General features: G+C 35.5%; 1 protein-coding gene across 3 annotated transcripts; it reads left to right on the forward strand.

Annotated features, from left to right (window-relative positions):
- The first annotated feature begins 2242 nt into the window (after window positions 1-2242).
- Window positions 2243-14754, forward strand: LOC136071063 (uncharacterized). Of its 3 annotated transcripts, none has more exons than XM_065781912.1 (3): window positions 2282-2545; window positions 8668-8806; window positions 11504-13839. In XM_065781912.1, the coding sequence occupies exons 1-3, from the start codon at window positions 2414-2416 to the stop codon at window positions 11569-11571; spliced, it is 339 nt and encodes a 112-aa protein (XP_065637984.1). In that variant the 5' UTR covers window positions 2282-2413; the 3' UTR covers window positions 11572-13839. The 3 variants fall into 3 exon arrangements, 2 of the variants coding, with proteins under 2 accessions (XP_065637984.1, XP_065637981.1); XM_065781909.1 differs by lacking the exon at window positions 11504-13839 and adding an exon at window positions 14343-14754 and having other exon boundaries at window positions 2286-2545; XR_010632376.1 differs by lacking the exons at window positions 8668-8806; window positions 11504-13839 and adding an exon at window positions 14343-14754 and having other exon boundaries at window positions 2243-2545.
- The last annotated feature ends 3744 nt before the right edge of the window (window positions 14755-18498 follow it).

Below are 18498 nucleotides of genomic sequence, written 5' to 3' on the forward strand. Positions count from 1 at the left end.
TCATGCCCTTAAAAAAAAAAAAAAGAAAGAAAAAGGCCGGCAACGTCTAGGAGGAAAAGAAAAAGAAAATGGGATAAAAGGCAACGTGGATAAAGCCCTTGTGCAATTGCACATGGCATTTTTGTCCAAAAATGATCCCCAATTTCTCCCTTTACTTTTCTCTCTATTTTGGGGAAAAAACTTTTTAGTGGACACGGGAGAACACTTAGATTCCATCATTTATTTTCCTTCCTCTTCATCCAAGCAAACACAGTCAAAAAATTTTCTTCCTATTTTCTCTCTAAAGTTTTCATCGACCATATTTCACCTCCAAACAAACACACCCAGGTGATAAAGTTATTTTTTCAAGTATGAAAAATCAACACTAAAGAGTTCTATTCAATTATATATATATATATAGAGAGAGAGAGAGAGAGAGAGAGAGAGAGAGAGAGAGAAGAGCATATTGTTCAAACAAATAAGAGAACAACAAAATACCTGGGAATACAAGAAGGTTCCAAGGATAGCTATGGCAGCTCCAAGAGCATTGATGGCTGGACTGGTGTTTGCATATAATGATTGATGAAACTATGACAGATATACGTTCATGGTGTTACCAATGCTAAATGTCAAGGGCGAGATCTGGTCCAGGGACATGTATGACACCTGGTTGTAGAGATGATAGAACACACTCTGGGCGCCACCCATGTGTACAATTAACAGCCACGCCATTAGTAATGGAAAGGGAAAAAGGAAAATAACATCAAAATTTTTAAGAAAGAATAGAATCCAACAAGAATACAATGTACACATTTTGTCACAAAGCCGAAACAACATCACATTAGCAAAGAAGGAAAAAAAGACAGCATCACGAGGAAGATCTAACACCTTTAGTCTTAAATTTAAGTTTACTATCAGCATCTGATCAATTGGTGGAATGGCATAATATTAACATAATAGAACACCAAAATTATTAGAATCAAGTCTTTGAGCAGAATACCAGATACCCACATACTAATTTGTAGAGCCGTCTGCAATATATGAGTGAAAAACAGCAAGAAACAATTTTTCAAATTCACCATGGTCAAACAATGCTGGATGGATCATTAAACCAATCCAAATAATATGCATCGACTGCCACATAACTAAGTTTCCTATTTTTCTTTTTCTTTTCTTTTTTCTTGTCAACATTGAACCTTAAGACTATCACCTATCACCTATCCCAATCCCACCCAACCCTCACCACCAGACCTGCAGCCCCAGGGGCCAGGGCTGATGGACTTTAGTTTTTCTTTCTAGTCTACGTAATAGTTGGGTACATTTGAAATAAGGCATTCAAGTAAATTTTTTGAATGTCTTTCCATGAGCAAAGCTATAAGGCTGAGTTCTGTTGGAGACAGGACAGCACATTCATTCAGATATGAAAATCTAGAACCTTCAAGAACACTGTACATTTCGGAGATTTGAGCATGAATAAAAGCAAGAAAATAGATTATTGAAAACTTACATGAGCTCCTAGGTTAAATAACACAAGTTGGTTCTTGATTTTCTAATTTATCTGGGAAAAGAAAAACAAGAAAAGAAAGACACAAATGGTATGCACATTATCATCTGAGAGGATCAACTTAACGTGCACGACATAGTAAGCAATTATCCACATATGTGGCATGTGCACCCTACCCAGAAGATCCAAAACATCTCTAGAAGAGATTTGACTTGGTAAAGAAAATATATAGTATATAAAATGTCAAACTTGAATTATTAGTGAGATAGTCATACAATATGAAAAGCATATATAGGTTCTCAAAAATTAAAGGCAATAAATACGGCATAAAATGTTTTCATCTGAATCAGGAATAATTATTAATTTCAAGAATCGATTTAACATACATCTCTATGATCTACCATGGAAAAACTAATACGTAGAACCGAAGAGTGCAACCATGCAACCAAACAAGGACATTAGGCTAGTATTGACAGTCGTCACATAATTACCATATGAAATGGGGTCCAATTTGAGAGATGGCTGTTTGCCAACCAGCTGCCCACATTTGTGGTCCTCTATAGCAATAGCAAACGGTGTGAGAATCAAAAGGGACATCATAGACGACATGCGTAATAGTTCATCCCACTAACCGACTTTCCCTTCATGCCCTTCTTTGAGAAGATGTTCCGGAAGACAAATGCCAAGTTTGATATCATGGCAGCTTCTACAATTTTCCACATCAACACAATATTTATAAAAAAAAACATAAAAAATAATTTAAAAAAAAAAAAAAAAAAACATAAGCAAAGAAAAACCTTTTCTAAAACCCGATAAAAACCAAAATATAAAGAAACATAAGCGCAAGAAAAAGCTCTGCCGTTCCTCTCTCTTCTCTATTTCTCTACCTTCTCCTTCCCCCAAAACCCAACACTGAAAATCAATCCTGTCATGAAGCCATCTTCACACTGTCAGGTCCGAGCCAACCATATGGTTTCACAGTCGGAGAGTTTTTCGGGAAGCGAAGGTGAGGGACCGCAACAGACCTTGAAGAGAAAATCAAATCAGACACCGCCACTGCTGGTAAATAATTTTCTATACCATTAACATATTAGGAATTCATGACCCTATATTATATTTTGATTAGGAATCCATAACCCTATATTATATTATAAATAATATTTTTTTTAGGGATTATTTGTTACCATGCAACTCACGGCTAAAAATTTGTATTTTTCATTCCTCTCTTCTGAAATTTTTTTGCTCGCTTTACAATTCTGAATTTTTATTACTCTCTTTATAATTCTTCAGTTTTTTTGGATTTAATTTTGTGAATTTTTATCTGGGTACATGTGGCTACCGCTTAAAAACTTGATTTTAGTGTATAGTTTGGGGATTTTTAATTTCTAATTCTTTGAGATTGTGTATTTGAAATTCTTGTATGATTCATATGTTAGATATTGGGATTGGTATGGGTTTGAATTTTTTATGATTCATATGTTAGATATTGGGATTGGGATTGGTATTGATGGTGGGATAGGTTTATATTGTAGAAAACAACATTTAGATAGTTTTGGTAATAGTTGATTGTATTGTACAATTTTTTTTTGGCTGCACTATTGTAACAAGGTCTAATTTAGGATTTAGGGAACATTCAAAATTCATCAATTGCTCTTATTGGAGTGGTCTATATTGCACGTGTGGTTTGTCACTCTTAAAGAGCATGATGTAGATAGAGACCTCCTGTAGGTATCAGGTATGTATTACAAGCTAATCAAGATCTAACATTTTAGATGGTTTTTTAGGATCTTCAAGATCTATTATTGCTTAAATTTTATAATTTTTTTCTGCTATTAGATAATGCAATGGGTCTAAATGATTGATAGGATGCTTTTAAACCCATAATAATGGCTGCATGATAATGATTTTTAGTTATTAGAGTTCTGAAATTACTAGAAGTTAATTTGTAATATCAACATGTTTAATGTTGGCGATGCTCTTTTATTTGTCAGAATTGAATCGATATTACTATTTCATGAATAATACTACATTCTTACATGAAAGCATCTATTAGTGGAGCAGGTTTTGAATTGACTACTTAATTCAACTGAATGTATGTTGTATATTATGTTTGATAACATTCATCAGGAAAATATAAGGATTATCTGTTATTCATCCTCTCAATAAATATGTAATCCTTAAAAATAAGTGATTTTGTTATGATAAGTAGAAAAGCTAGAAGCACTACTCTGATTTGGATACATTGTCATTGGCCTCGATTTTTTATTTTGTTGTTGGAAATGAATATAAGTAGACATGCATATATTTACTTACTAATTTGATTGTGTTTCGGTATTAATCTCAGGGGGGTTTATGCACTTATGCCCACCGTGTAAGGTTAAATCTATAGAACCTGAACATGTTTCACAAGGATGCAAAATTATTGACATTACATATGATTTACAATTGATCTCTACCATAATGACTTAAAAATAACTGGGGACTGTTTTATAATCTTTAATAAGAAAGTCGAAAACCTTAGCCTTTGTCATAGCATGAGCAAACCTACCTTTCAGATTGGTGAAGAAACATTAGACACACACCTTTCAGTTGCTCGCACATTCCAGAATTCCATATCCTAAAGGAGCCAATTCTTTAGATTTCATATTCAAATTTCATGTGATTGTGAAAGAAGCATCTTTAGAGGGACTTCATGACTACTCTATACTTGCTTTAAACCAATGTAATATTTTTTTTCCTTTTCTTTCAATCTGTGGTTTTTTTTTCTTTATTTTAAATACCACTTAGTATTTGCAAAGTCTCAAATTATTAATTTATTATTTACGAGTTTGCTATGAGAAGGTTTTGGTGTTCTATTTTGGGGAGTCGGCATTAATAGTATTGTGGTAGTCCTACACTCTTCAGTGTTTGTTATTTTTAGTTATTGTTCATACCATGTGTTAAGTGAAATTTCTTTTAAAAACATATAGGAAATTAGCATGCTGTTGTGACTAATGTCTATTAGAAATTTTTTATAAAATCACGTTTCTATGCACCAATTCTTTTTTGGTAAGGAACCATCAGCTTGTGACTAAAATTTCAACAAAAACAATTGTTTAACAACTTGCTCTGTTGGGTTAAATTGTTGTAATTGGCTGCATATACTTTCATTCATAAGAGTTGCTTAATTCAAGGGCTTTTAACCCCTGAGGGGCTAAGCAGTTTACTTAGCACCCTGTTACTATGATTGACAAAAGAACCATAGTGACTAACCATCTTTATTCTTGCTGTCTACAGCATCACAAATTCACAATGTTAATATTTCATGAAGGTCATTAAAATGGATATTAGCTGGTGTCATCTCATCGTATACATATAATAAATGCAAAAAAGCTGCATTTTTTGGGTTTTCTTTGGTTTTCAATGTAATTGAACAATTGTAGTAGGTAGTTATGGATAAAGAGGTTGAACATGACCTAGGTGCTCTAGGAGGGTGCCTATTTTTTTTCTTTTTGTATTCCTAAAAGGATTTAAATTCTAGACATCTAAAGTCTTTGATGGCATGATTTGTTTCCAATCTAAATTCCAGACCAAAAGGATTCTAATTTTGTTACAATTGATGATGGTACTCACAAAATGGTGAGAGATTAAAAAAAAAAAAAAAAAATTCTACTTTTTGATAAGTGAGATTTAAAGTTTAAAAAAAAAAAAACAAAAAAAAGCTTAAAAAGTAGCATAATCCTCACGTGAGGCTCTTTTTGTGTGTGTATATTGTTACTTTTTGTTAGGTTCTAAGGTCTTAGGATTTTATGTATTTAGAACTCTAATTTGTAATGTTGGCAAACCATAATCAAAACAATGTATTTAGTCTTGTTTAGGCCTGCTCAAAGTTGGTTTATTATTGTAAAGTTGGAATCGAGTGGCTGCAGAAGTACTTGGGACTTTTGGCCTGGCTCGATCGATCGAAGAATAGACTCGATCGATCGAAAATCGCGCAGGTTGATTTTTCTGCAGAATTTCCAACTCAACCCTACTTCATTAAACGTTTGGGGTTTTATGTTTTTACCCTAGGTATATAAACTAAACCCTAGCCACGTTTTTGGAGGTTGCTCCAATTGTATTGTTGCTCATACATTACTGTTTTGTGTAAATCTCTTGTGAGATCTAGAGGAGCTTTCCTTTACACAAAGCTTAGGGCTTTCAAGTTGGAGATAATATCAATATCTTGATGATCAACTTGGTTGCTACCATTGAAGCTTAAAGAATATCAAGCGGGGGTGCTTGTAGCTGATTGAAGAATCCAAGAAAGAAGGAGTCTGTGGATTCGAAGCTTGCACGTGGTCGTGTCAGTAAGTTCTACTGGTAGGTAGCATTAGGAAGTCAAGCGGGGAGCTTGTAGTCCTTCTGTATGAACTTTGATTCTTTCATAGTGGATTCAGGTTTACCTTGAGGATAGCTAGGTCAAATCCTCCCCAGGTTTTTACCGTATGGTTTCTTGGGTCATCATATCTTGTGTTCATTTATTTTCCGCTGCTTTATATCTTGATATGATTATTTGATTGCTTTAATCTAGAATTTCATAATTTGACTAAGTAACAACTTGGCTAATTAATCTAGGCTAATCAATCTAGTTGTGTTCTAAGGGGTCTAAAACCGTTCAAGTGGTATCAAAGCAGGTAGCTCCTTTGTTGGAGATTTCTTAATCTCTGAACTGATCCTTGACTCCTGTTGTCATGGATTCTTGGAAAATCTTTGTGCTTAATTGTCAACTTGTCTACTTGCTGTCTTTGCCTTTTGTTGTTATTGGTAAATCTTTCCTTAAGTATCTTGGCACAATCACATGTGATAAGAATTATGTATGTTATACTGCTTTAACCGCCTTAAAGGCACATGATTCTTGTCTTTGGTATTTGGATAGTGGTTGTTCCAAGCATATGACAGGAAATAAAGGCCTATTCAAAACACTCTTCGAAAGAAAGATTGGGACAGTCACTTTTGGAAATGGAAGTAAATCTGTGATCAGAGGCATTGGTACTGTGGACATTCCAGGATTGCCAGTGTTTGAAGATGTTTGGTATGTTGATGGATTGAAGGCCAATTTACTCAGCATAAGTCAGATTTGCGACAATGGACTGAATGTTCTTTTCACCAAGTATGAATGTGAGATACTTGATGGAGGAGGTGACTGTATGTGTGTTGGTGTAAGGACAGCTGACAACTGTTATGGCATAACACCAAGTGTAAACAACAAGTGCTTTAGTGCAAAGATTGATCAAGTTGATTTGTGGCATCAACGGTTGGGGCATGCCAGTCATAAGCAGTTAGAGAAGATTTCCAAGTGTGAGGCAGTTATCGGTTTACCTAAATTTGAGAAGATTGATAAGTGCATTTGTGGACCATGTCAGATAGGTAAACAAGTAAAATCCAAGCATCCTTCTGTGACTAGTGTTCAAACTTCAAGACCTTTATAGTTATTACACATTGATCTCATGGGTCCTGCCAGAGTTCAAAGTTTGGGTGGAAAGAAGTATATTCTAGTTGTTGTGGATGACTTTACTAGATATACTTAGGTTGTGCTTTTGAAGGATAAAGCTAAGGCTCCTGAGAAGATGATACATCTATGCAAGAAATTGCAAGTTGAGAAAGATACTGTGATAGCCAGAATCAGAAGTGATCATGGAAGAGAATTTGAGAATACCAAGCTGGCTACTTTCTGCAATGATCAAGGCACTTACCAAGAGTTCTCATCACCCAAGACACCTCAACAGAATGGGATTGTGGAAAGGAAAAACCGGGTTGTGCAGGAGATGGCTCGAGTCATGCTACACAACAAAAATTTGCCAAAATCTTTCTGGGGAGAAGCAGTTAACACTGCTTGCCATACACTCAACCGGGTGTATTTTAGACCTGACTCCAAAAAGACTCCCTACGAACTCTGGAGAGGGAAGAAACCTGTGGTCAAATATTTCAGGATATTTGGCAGTGACTATTACATTCTGCGTGATAGAGAGAACCTAGAAAAATTTGATGCAAAGAGTGACAAAGGATACTTTCTAGGATACTCTTCCACCAGTAGAGCTTATAGAGTGTACAATCTGAGAACCAAAACAGTCATGAAATCTTCAAATGTTGTGATAAATGATGAAGGATCTTCAGAAAGCATTGTTCCTGCTCAAGATAAGTCCCTAGAAGTTAATGATTCTTTTCCTACTAAGTATGTTGGGAAACATAGTGAGGAAGAGCTGTTGGTGTTGAATGATACAGTCTCAGTACCATCAGTTCAGAACCATCCACTCCGGTTCGTGACACTCGACAGATACAAAGTGAGCTCAGTCCTCCATCTGAAAGAAAGAAATCACAACATCTCTTGTCAAACGTCCATCCTCTAGAGTGAGATTGAATCATCCTTCCACAAATATATTGGGCAATCTGAATGATAACATGAGGTTGAGATCAAAAGCCTTGAATGTGATCACGCACTCATGTTATCTGTCCCAATTTGAACCGAAGAAGGTAGATGAAGCACTTCAGGATGCTGATTGGGTAAATTCCATGCATGAAGAACTTCATCAATTCGTTCGGAATGATGTGTGGGAACTAGTCCTAGACCGAAAAATGTAAATGTGATTGGAACTAAATGGATCTTTAAGAACAAGTCAGATGAACATGGCACTGTGATCAGAAATAAATCAAGACTTGTTGCACAAGGGTACACACAAGTGGAGGGAGTTGATTTTGATGAGACCTTTGCACCAGTGGCTAGGTTAGAGTCCATCTGGATATTGTTAGCCATAGCAAGTCATCTAAACTTCAAGCTATATCAGATGGATGTCAAGAGTGCTTTCTTGAATGGAATGCTACAAAAAGAAGTCTATGTTGAGCAACCTAGAGGCTTTGTTGATCCTCACAGACCTGATGATGTCTACAAATTGAAGAGAGCTCTCTATGGTTTGAAGCAAGCTCCTAAGGCTTGGTATGACAGATTGACTGCATATCTCACTAAGCATAGATTCAAAAGGGGATCTGCAGATACAACTCTCTTCATAAGAAAGGATAAGACTGGTTTTGTTGTAGCTCAAATTTATGTTGATGACATTGTTTTTGGTGCTACTAATAATTCTCTTGCTCATTCTTTTGCAGATGAAATGAAGGCAATGTTTGAAATGAGCATGGTTGGTGAATTGACTTATTTTTTGGGATTGCAGGTGAAGCAAACAGAGTCAGGAATCTACATCAATCAAGCTAAATATGCAAGAAATTTAGTCAAGAGATTTGGCTTGGACAAGGCTGCTCATGCTAGAACACCAATGGCTGCTAATGCAAAATTAACAATTGATCCATCAGGTGAGTCTGTTGATATTACTTTGTATAGAAGCATGATTGGATGTCTGTTATATTTAACTGCTAGTAGGCCTGATATATCTTTTAGTGTTGGTGTTTGCTTTAGATTTCAGTCCAACCCTAAGGTTTCTCATTTAAATGATGTTAAGAGAATTATAAAATATGTGAGTGGAACCTGTGATTATGGACTCTTTTATAGTAAGGAGTCTAATTTGTCTCTTGCTGGGTTTTCTGATTCTGATTGAGCTGGGAATGCTGATGACAGAAAAAGCACCACGGGGGGGTGTTTTTATGTTGAGGCCAATCTTGTGGCTTGGATGAGTAAGAAGCAAAATTCTGTTTCTTTATCCACTGCTGAGGCAGAATATATTGCTGCTGGGAGTTGTTATTCTCAGCTCCTTTGGATGAAAAAGTTGTTGAGTGATTATGGGATACCTAGAGACACCATGGTTGTCTATTGTGATAATTCCAGTGCTATAGATATATCTAAGAATCATGTTCAGCATTCTAAGACCAAACACATTGAACTTAGATATCACTTCATTAGTGATTTGGTTGAAAAGAAAATTGTTGTTCTTGAGTATATCCCTACTGATCGTCAAAATGCTGACATCTTTACCAAACCGCTTGATGGAAGTAAGTTTGAAACACTTCGTCAAGTGATTGGTGTTCTTCGGTGTCCTTAGTCTCTTTTGGCTTTCATGGTCCTTGTGCTTCATTGCTCATTCCTCTGTGACTATTGTTCTTTGGTTTTTGTGTTTTCTTTTGTTTTGTTCTAGGATTTGCATCGCATTACATTCTTGCATTTCATTCTAGGATTTATTTGTTTTCCCTTAAATAAATAAATAAATAAAAAGGAGAAAAGGAGAAAGCAAAAATTATGTTTGACACTATTTTTCTTGATTTTTGGAAAACAAGGTTGGTCTATCTTTTTACACATGTCATGTCTTGTGTACCTTGTTTAACTTTGATGAACTTATTCATTGCACTTGACTAGTTGAAACTTTGTAGTGCATGTTGTGTGGGAAAGATGTGTATGGTTTTTAATCACTCTGTCTTAATCATGAAGTCATATGTTATTTAACTGTCGGACTTGACTCTTTTGAGAAAAGCATAAATAACCATCTCACCACTGTTCACTAGCCAATCATAAACACCTTAGTGCATATCATAAGATTGTGTGCTCGAAAAGTGTAGCACATGCACAAAAAGAACATAAGGTGTAGCCTAAAATTAAATTAAAACTGGTGTGTACTATTAGGCTTGATGCCAATTCACTTAATTCAAACCGGTGTGTACCATTAGACTGAATGCTATTTCATACAAATAAGAGGCAAAAATGCAAGAAACTTACATGATTGCAAGCTTTTGTTCTAGGAGATGTGGGAGTTATAGGATGTAACTCTTTAGGTGATAGTCTCTTTTAAATTCTATGTGATGTATTATGTAAACTTTGTGTTTGATTGCTATTCACATATCACCTCACATGTATCTCAAGTTTTTGCTAGTATCACACACTACACAAGTTACTCCTTGTTAAACACTGTACATGCTAGTGTGTGTGTTTTTGGTCTGACCAACCAAATTTGAAAATATCTTGAGATTTGTGCACAACATTTTTGTTGCTCGAGAAAATTCAATGGGAGAATGATTGAAACTTTTTTTTGACATAATTTGGGTTTAAAAATTTGGATTTTTGAAAAACCATTCCATCTCATACTCATGCATTTTGCTTTCCTTGTTTAATGCTTTGAGGAGTTGTTTTTCAAAATTAGGTTTGTGTTTTTCAAAACTGGATTTTTTTTCAAAATTTAGTGAGCCTCTGCCCATTTAGATCGATCCAGTTTGTTTTTCGATCGATCGAAAAAGTGCTTTAGTTTGTTCTAAAATGACTGTTTCATTCGATCGATCGAATGTAATTTTCAATCGATCGAAGATCGTGGAAAAGCTTTTTTAAAAGTTCAGATCTGACTTTTTCAAAGTTCTATTTCAAACTTTTGCTTTTCTCTCTCCGACGAGGCAAGGCTCCACATAGAGATTTTTGTCGTTTTCCTCCAAATTTTTTGCAAAATCTCTCTTTCCTCAAGCCGGTAAGTCTGTTTTGCCCTTCCTTTTTGAGTTTATTTACATATTTCATGCATTTTTCATGCATTTATGCTCAAAATTTCGAAACTTTTTCTATTTGGGATTTCTGTTGATTCAAGCCCTATTTTGTGAAATTGATCAATGGGTTTTTGTGGGGACATGCTATAGACATGATCTTAATAGTTTAATTTGATCAATTTTGAATTTGGTGAAAATTTGAAAAATCTAGGGTTTCTAATTGATCCGATTTGGGGATTTTGTTAAATTGGGTAGAATTTGATAAAATTGGCTTGTTGTATTGATGAAATTAAGCATTATAATCTATGTGCTGTGTTTTGTAATGCTCAATTCATCAATTTGTTTAAAAATTTCATCAAGTGGTTTTCAATTTTTGGGGTTTTTGATAAGAAATTCCCTGCTCAAGCCAATTTTGTCAATTTAAACTCAATTGAACTAAATTGCTTACTGCATTAGTACATGCATCATGACATTGTATCTGTTCATGCATCATATAGATTTTCATTCTATTATTTTTGTTACTAACTTGCAATCTGTCCTTGGTTTTGTTTTCTTATGTCTTTTTGGTTTTCTCTTTTGTGTCTGTCCTTTCCTTAGCATCATGCCTAGGAAGACTAGAGCCCGTAGGTCCATTCCCTCTTCCTCTCCATCCCTCCTTCCTTTGACCGTGAGAGGTTTCCGAGTAAGAAAAACCAAGAGCTTTTTGAGAAACTTATCCTTAAGAGGAAGATTTGGGCTGAGCGTTCTGTTCTGTTAGATGAGCTAGATCCTGCCATTAGGGCAAACTTTGAGCGTCGGGGCTGGTTGCCTTTGTTGGACATTTCTGATCCTCCTCCACCTTCTGCCTTAATTAGAGAGTTCTTTTCGAACATCTCTATCCACGTCTATAATTCCAACACTTTAGTAAAGAGTTGGATACAAGGTGTAGGGTACACCATTACTCCTCAGGTAGTGGCTGATGCTCTAGGGGTACCATTGGTTAGGAATCCTGTCTATCCATATGACGAGTCTCCCGAGCTGAGCGATATTTTATCTTACATCACTGGGACTTCTGTCCAGTGGGGTTCTGATCCTAGGATCACTTTTGCTGAGCTCTCCGGGTTGCACTATCTGTTCTTTAGGATAGCTTGTCATTCCATCTGGCCCATTTCTCATGTTCACACCATTCCTCTTAAGAGGTGTGTATTTTTGTACGCTCTGGTTACTGATGCTCCTATTAGTTTTCCCCATCTCTTTCTTCGTTCTTTGAACGATGTTTATAGGAGTTCATCTACTTCTCATGCCCTTGTTCATCCTATTTTTATTCATAGGATTTTGCTCTATCTTGACCTTAGTGACTTCCCTTCCTCTGAGCCCGTTCATGTGATAGCTCCCATAGGTGCGTCTTTTCTGAGACAGAGGGCCGCTCATCTTTGAGCTGGTTTTAAACACCCTAGGTCTGAGTCGTCTAGTAGCGCCCCTCCTCCTTCTTCTTCTACAGGTATCGCTGGTGAGGATGTTCCTGATCCAGTTGGTGATGATGTTGCTGCTGTTGATGTTCCTCCACCTCCTTCGACCGACTTTGATGTTCGTCGTACTCTGGAGACTTTCATGACCGTTCAGGCAGCTCATGGTTACATTTTGGTGGACTTACTCGATGAGATTCGTGCTCTCCGAGCCGATTTAGCGCGTCTTCATTAACCCTCACCACCTCCTTTTGATGGCGACTCATGATTGCTCTTTAGCATTCCATCACAAAAAGGGGGAGTGGAGTTTTGACTTATAGAGAGTTTTTGTTGTTAGGGGGAGATTTTTTTTTACTTTTTGAGAGCTTATGGAGTTTTTAGATTGTATCTAGGTGTTTCACTTTGTATATCATTTTTGGAGATATTCATGTTAGGGGGAGTAACATTGATTGATATACATTGTTTTATTGATTCTTATTGATTTGTGATTCACTGCTTATTGATTTATATTTATGAGTTGATCATTCATATATGTCTTTATTTTGTGTGTGAATCTTACAAGAATGTTATACCTGTTGTTTTACTCTTTTCTGTCACACATGCGTTTATGCGTTTGTTGAGTATTTCAGGAATATACAGGTTGATTCAACTAAGCTGCTGTCTACACTTACAACCGATAGATAGTAGTTAGGCTGAATTTGAAGTTTATGAGCATTTCTTTGTAAATGGCTTTTTACTTGTAAAACTTTGAGCTTTTTAATTAGGGTTTTGTCACGGATTGCCAAAGGGGGAGTTTGTTAGGTTCTAAGGTCTTAGGATTTTATGTATTTAGAACTTTAATTTGTAATGTTGGCAAACCATGATCAAAACAATGTATTTAGTCTTGTTTAGGCTTGCTCAAAGTTAGTTTATTATTGTAAAGTTGGAATCGAGTGGCTGCAGAAGTACTAGGGACTTTCGGCCTGGCTCGATCGATCGAAGAATAGACTCGATCGATCGAAAATCGCACAGGTTGATTTTTCTGCAGAATTTCCAACTCAGCCGTACTTCATTAAACGTTTAGGGTTTTATGTTTTTACCCTAGGTATATAAACTAAACCCTAGCCACGTTTTTGGAGGTTGCTCCAATTGTATTGTTACTCATACATTGCTGTTTTGTGTAAATCTCTTGTGAGATCTAGAGGAGCTTTCCTTTACACAAAGTTTAGGGTTTTCAAGTTGGAGATAATATCAATATCTTGATGATCAACTTGGTTGCTACCATTGAAGCTTAAAGAATATCAAGCGAGGGTGCTTGTAGCTGATTGAAGAATCCAAGAAAGAAGGAGTCCGTGGATTCGGAGCTTGCACGTGGTCGTGTCAATAAGTTCTACTGGTGGGTAGTATTAGGAAGTCAAGCGAGGAGCTTGTAGTCCTTCTGTATGAACTTCGATTCTTTCATAGTGGATTCAGGTTTACCTTGAGGATAGCTAAGTCAAATCCTCCCCAGGTTTTTGCCGTGTGGTTTCCTAGGTCATCATATCTTGTGTTCATTTATTTTCCGCTGCTTTATATCTTGATATGATTATTTGATTGCTTTAACCTAGAATTTCATAATTTGACTAAGTAACAATTTGGCTAATTAATCTAGGCTAACCAATCTGGTTGTGTTCTAAGGGGTCTAAAACCGTTCACTTTTTAATTGGCTTGGTTGTTTGTAGTTCTTCTGGGCACTTTTATATATATATATATTACTGTAAATGATGCTTTGATGAACATTTTCTTTCATTCTTTTTATTTTCTTTTAGGTTTGGGAAGCGTTGTAGACTTTGCATTTTCTTTTCTTTTTTTCTTTTTCTTTTTTTCTTTTTTTTTTTTTTTGGCTAAATTGAAGTAATTTCCTATTTGTAGTCAGAAATTTTTAACTGAGGTGTTGGTCGCTTATATTTTGTACAAATGTAACTTTTGCTTGAAACCACCGATTGACAATTTTCATTCTTAAAAATTTTAAGTTGCAAGGGATGGGATAAAGGTGGATGCTTGCGTCAAGACCATCAGGTGGAATACTCTCATGGAATTGAGCAATCGTGATAACTCTTGCAGCTACTATTGGCTTGCAAGAAGAAATGGGAGGACCTGCATTTTTTTTTTTATATAGTAGTGGTTTATCCTAATAGTTTAGTTTGATTTGCATTTTGCTTGCACCTTATTAAGTTGAAATCTTCCCTCAAACATCACTATCTTAGCTTTAAGATAAAGAGAGACCTAGCATTATTAGTTACTATTACTATATAATTTTTTTTCAATGGCCTGTTGTTGTAATTGTGGAAATTGTTAATAGGTGAATAAAAGCATTTAGAGTGTGCAACAATTTGATGTACAAAATCTGATGTTTAGTAAGCATTTGGTTCCAAGAACTCTAAAGCCAAGAGTGTGAAGTAGTTGCATGTTTTTTGGGGCTATTTGCTTTTCTGGCTTTATGTCAATTGGGCAAGAGGTTTTTATGGGATGCTACGCTTTTAAGTACGCATCTAAACAGGTGTTTGGTATAGTAGCAATATGAAGTTGAGACAACTAATAATGAAATTGAAAATTGGGAAATGGTTTGTTGCGCGCTTTAGGTGGAAGTTGAATCTAAATTGGCTCTTCAATGAAAAGTTCATGTCGAGTAATTGTTTAAATTATTCTTTATTTTATTTTTATTATTATTATTTTTTGTTGAAAATTTTGATGCAAACTATGACGGGTGTAAAATGTCATTTTGGTCAATTTTGTAAAAAGTTAATTGGCCATTGAAACAAAAGTGTGTAAATATTAACGGTAAACACATCCAATTAAGAAAATCTCCAATCCTCTAATACAACCTTAACTAAAAGATAAATGCTATAAATTTGTAAAGTTATTATAAAATGTGATAAAAGTTATGCTTTTATTTAACAAAATTAATGCATTTCTGAACCTCTAAGAACAACTTTTCACAGTTAGATTTTACGCAAACTCCTTTGTGATCCTAACACATTATGCCATTAAGAAAAAAAAAAGTTTAAGATGTTATTAAGAAGAAAAAAAGTTTAAGATGTTATAAAACTATAGATTTACAATTCAAAATGATGTTATACCCTTTTTTTTTTTTTTTATAGTTTCAATAAAATGTTAATCTATTACGTTTGTTACATGATGATTGTTTTTTACTATTATACCTAAACTCTTATTTTAAAAGAATAAAAGAAAGATTAATTTTAATAGAACATAAAGATGGATTAAATTTATTTTCCAATAGTTTTCCCGTGCATCGCACGGGTTAGCGACTAGTTGAGATAAACTCCAAGCCATATAATATACCCAAGAGATACTAGAACCCTGATTGTTTCCTTGGTCGCCAATAAAATGTAGGTAAAATCATGGAATCATAATTTATATACCTCCAAATTTTTATCACTAAAACCCCCAAGCACAAAAAAATTCCAGTGAACTGGACAAAATTCAACTACTTGGCCTACTTGAGGCTATTAATTTTCTTGAATATTTGAAATCAAACAAAAAAACAAACAATTAAAAACATCGCTTTCTTTTTCTCTCCTGAACTTCTCAGCAACCAAACAAAAGGGTAACTTTCTCCATTTTCTTATATTCAAATATATTCACAATTTCTAAAATCAACAAATGGATCACAAATCCTAAAATCAACTATCAGATCAAACCAAAAATAACATTAAAATGCCTAAAATAGAATCATACTCTTTCCATCTTCCTCCTTCTCACCAACCAAACAAAACCCAAATTTTCACTCACCTCAAACAAATTCTTCCATCAAACATCAAAACAAAATCAACAGACACACAACCTTAAACTTCATAATATACTCTCAACTTGCTCCACTTTTCCCACCAAATCAAATCAAAATCACAAGAATCAAAAAGTCTTCCATCCCAAAACAACATGCAACCATAAAAACAAGACACAATTTTAAACTTTTTTGAACAAAGTCTTCCAAAACTCAAAGTCAGTCTTGGAAGCCTCAGCAACCCTTGTGACCCAAGAGATTAACATCATGAGAGACCCACATGCAAGCGAGAGAGTTGAGGTCAGCCATGGGTAAGGGAAAGCATTCAACACCTTCTTGTTGTAGATATTGAACACCACATTCAGAGCCCACCAAGTAGCGAAGTAAATTTCGATCTTCAACTTCTGCGTCGCCTCCGATTTTGTCTCGACCAGTTCGATCAGTTTAGACTGATCCACAGCCTCATACGCCTCGCATTTGATCTGATCCTCCCGATATCTGACCGACCCAAAACTCAGTTTCTCAACTGAATTCACATGCAAAGGCCTTGATACCAATACCAAGTCGAGTCGCTTCGGTTTTCTCAACGTTGGTACGAGTTGCAAAACCGGCCGTGCTGGATACGGCTTTTTTCGGAGAAACACATCAGACCCATTAATCGTTGGGGACACGAATTACTTCACAGAATAAATCATGGCGTAAAAGTTTTGAACTTTAAAAGCAAAATTCCAAGTGGGTTTTATGGGTCTTTCACAAAAACACGATCGCAGAAATATATATAGTTATAGTTGTTCACAGAGACCAAACTTCAAAGAAGTAGTAAAAGCCAAAACAAAGCAGTGAAAGCCAAAACCTTCACGGATTTAGATCGTCTAGATTTCCTAGGTTACTTTACCAAATAGATTTTCTTAAATCTTAACCATTCTTTAATGATTTAGGCTGTTTTTGGTTCCCGTAAAATATTTTTCGGAAAATAGATATTTTCCGGAAATGTTATTTTCCAGAAAAGGAAAATATTTTCAAGTGTTTGGTTGTATTATAAAAATTGTTGTGGAAAATATTTTCTTGTATTTGGTTCTATTCTGAAAATGCTATTTTCCTACAAATTTTTCACATTTTCTCAGCTATTTTCTCAGCATCCAAACAAACTTTATTACAAAAAATTTCAAAATCACAGCCGATTCAACAACAAATTCCAACAGCAAATTCCGGCAATCAAAACCCACAACCACCAAAACATCACCACCATACCACCACAACAACAACAACAATCAAACTTTAAAAAAACAAAAATGAGAGATCGAGGAAGAGAGAGCGATGGGTCTGGGTCTGGGTCTGGGTCGATGACGAGGTCGAGGTTCGTGGAAAGGCGAGATCGAGGTGGCGATAGGTCTGGGTCTAGGTCTGGGTCGAAGGCGATGGGTCTGGGTCGAGCAGCATTGGAGCGATTGGTGCGGTGCTGCGATTTCCCTTTGATTGATCGGCGTGGTGCTACAATCGGCATGAGACCGATGCGAAGGCGCGATGTTGCGATCAGTGCGAGACTGGTGCGATCGTCGAACTCGGAGTGAGCTGAGTTCTCTCTTCTTTCTCTCGTTCTCTCTCTCTTTTGCATTTTCCGGAAATGGTTTGAAGTGAAAATAAAACTGTAAAACCATTTCCGGGTTAAAGCAACATTTTACACAGTCAAATGAAAATGATTTCCGAAAAATGCTATTTTCAAAACCAACCAAACAGCCTATTTTATGGAAAATGATTTCCTAAAATCATTTTAACCCAAAACAAATGCAACCTTAATGGTCTAGATTCTACCATGTCAGCATTCCACTAATAATAATCTTAATTATTTTGTTTACAACATCATTTTATTATTTTAAGAATGTTGTTAGTGGAATACTGACATGGCAGAATCTTGACCGTTAAATCATTAAAAAGTGGTTAGGATTTAAAGAAATCTACTAGTAAAGTACCCTAGGTAATCTAGAGGATCTAAATCCAACCTGCATGGCTTTGCTTTGCCTTTGAAAATCCTTTTCCAAAAGCCTGACCTAAAAAAAAAAAAAAATGCAACGATCTTATAGGTATTTATATATATATTTTTTTTCAACTTATGAATATGATCAAGGCTTAAAAGAAAAAAAAAATGATATTTGGGTTATTATGATCTATAAAATATTATAGGCAGACAGTAGGAGTGAATTACGGGTGTGATCTCTAAATAACTTTGACACAGTAATGAGTATAAGAGAGAGAGAGAGAGAGAGAGAGAGAGAGAGAGAGAGAGGATTTGTTTGGTTTTGGATGATAGGTGAATTTTGATGAGGAGGTCAAAAAAGGGTTTGAGAGTTGGGATGTTTGGTAGTGAAATCTACAATGGTTTGCTT

The sequence above is a fragment of the Quercus suber genome, unplaced genomic scaffold (assembly GCF_002906115.3).
Source record: "Quercus suber isolate HL8 unplaced genomic scaffold, Cork oak 2.0 scaffold_15, whole genome shotgun sequence".
In the NCBI taxonomy this organism is placed as follows: Eukaryota; Viridiplantae; Streptophyta; class Magnoliopsida; order Fagales; family Fagaceae; genus Quercus; species Quercus suber.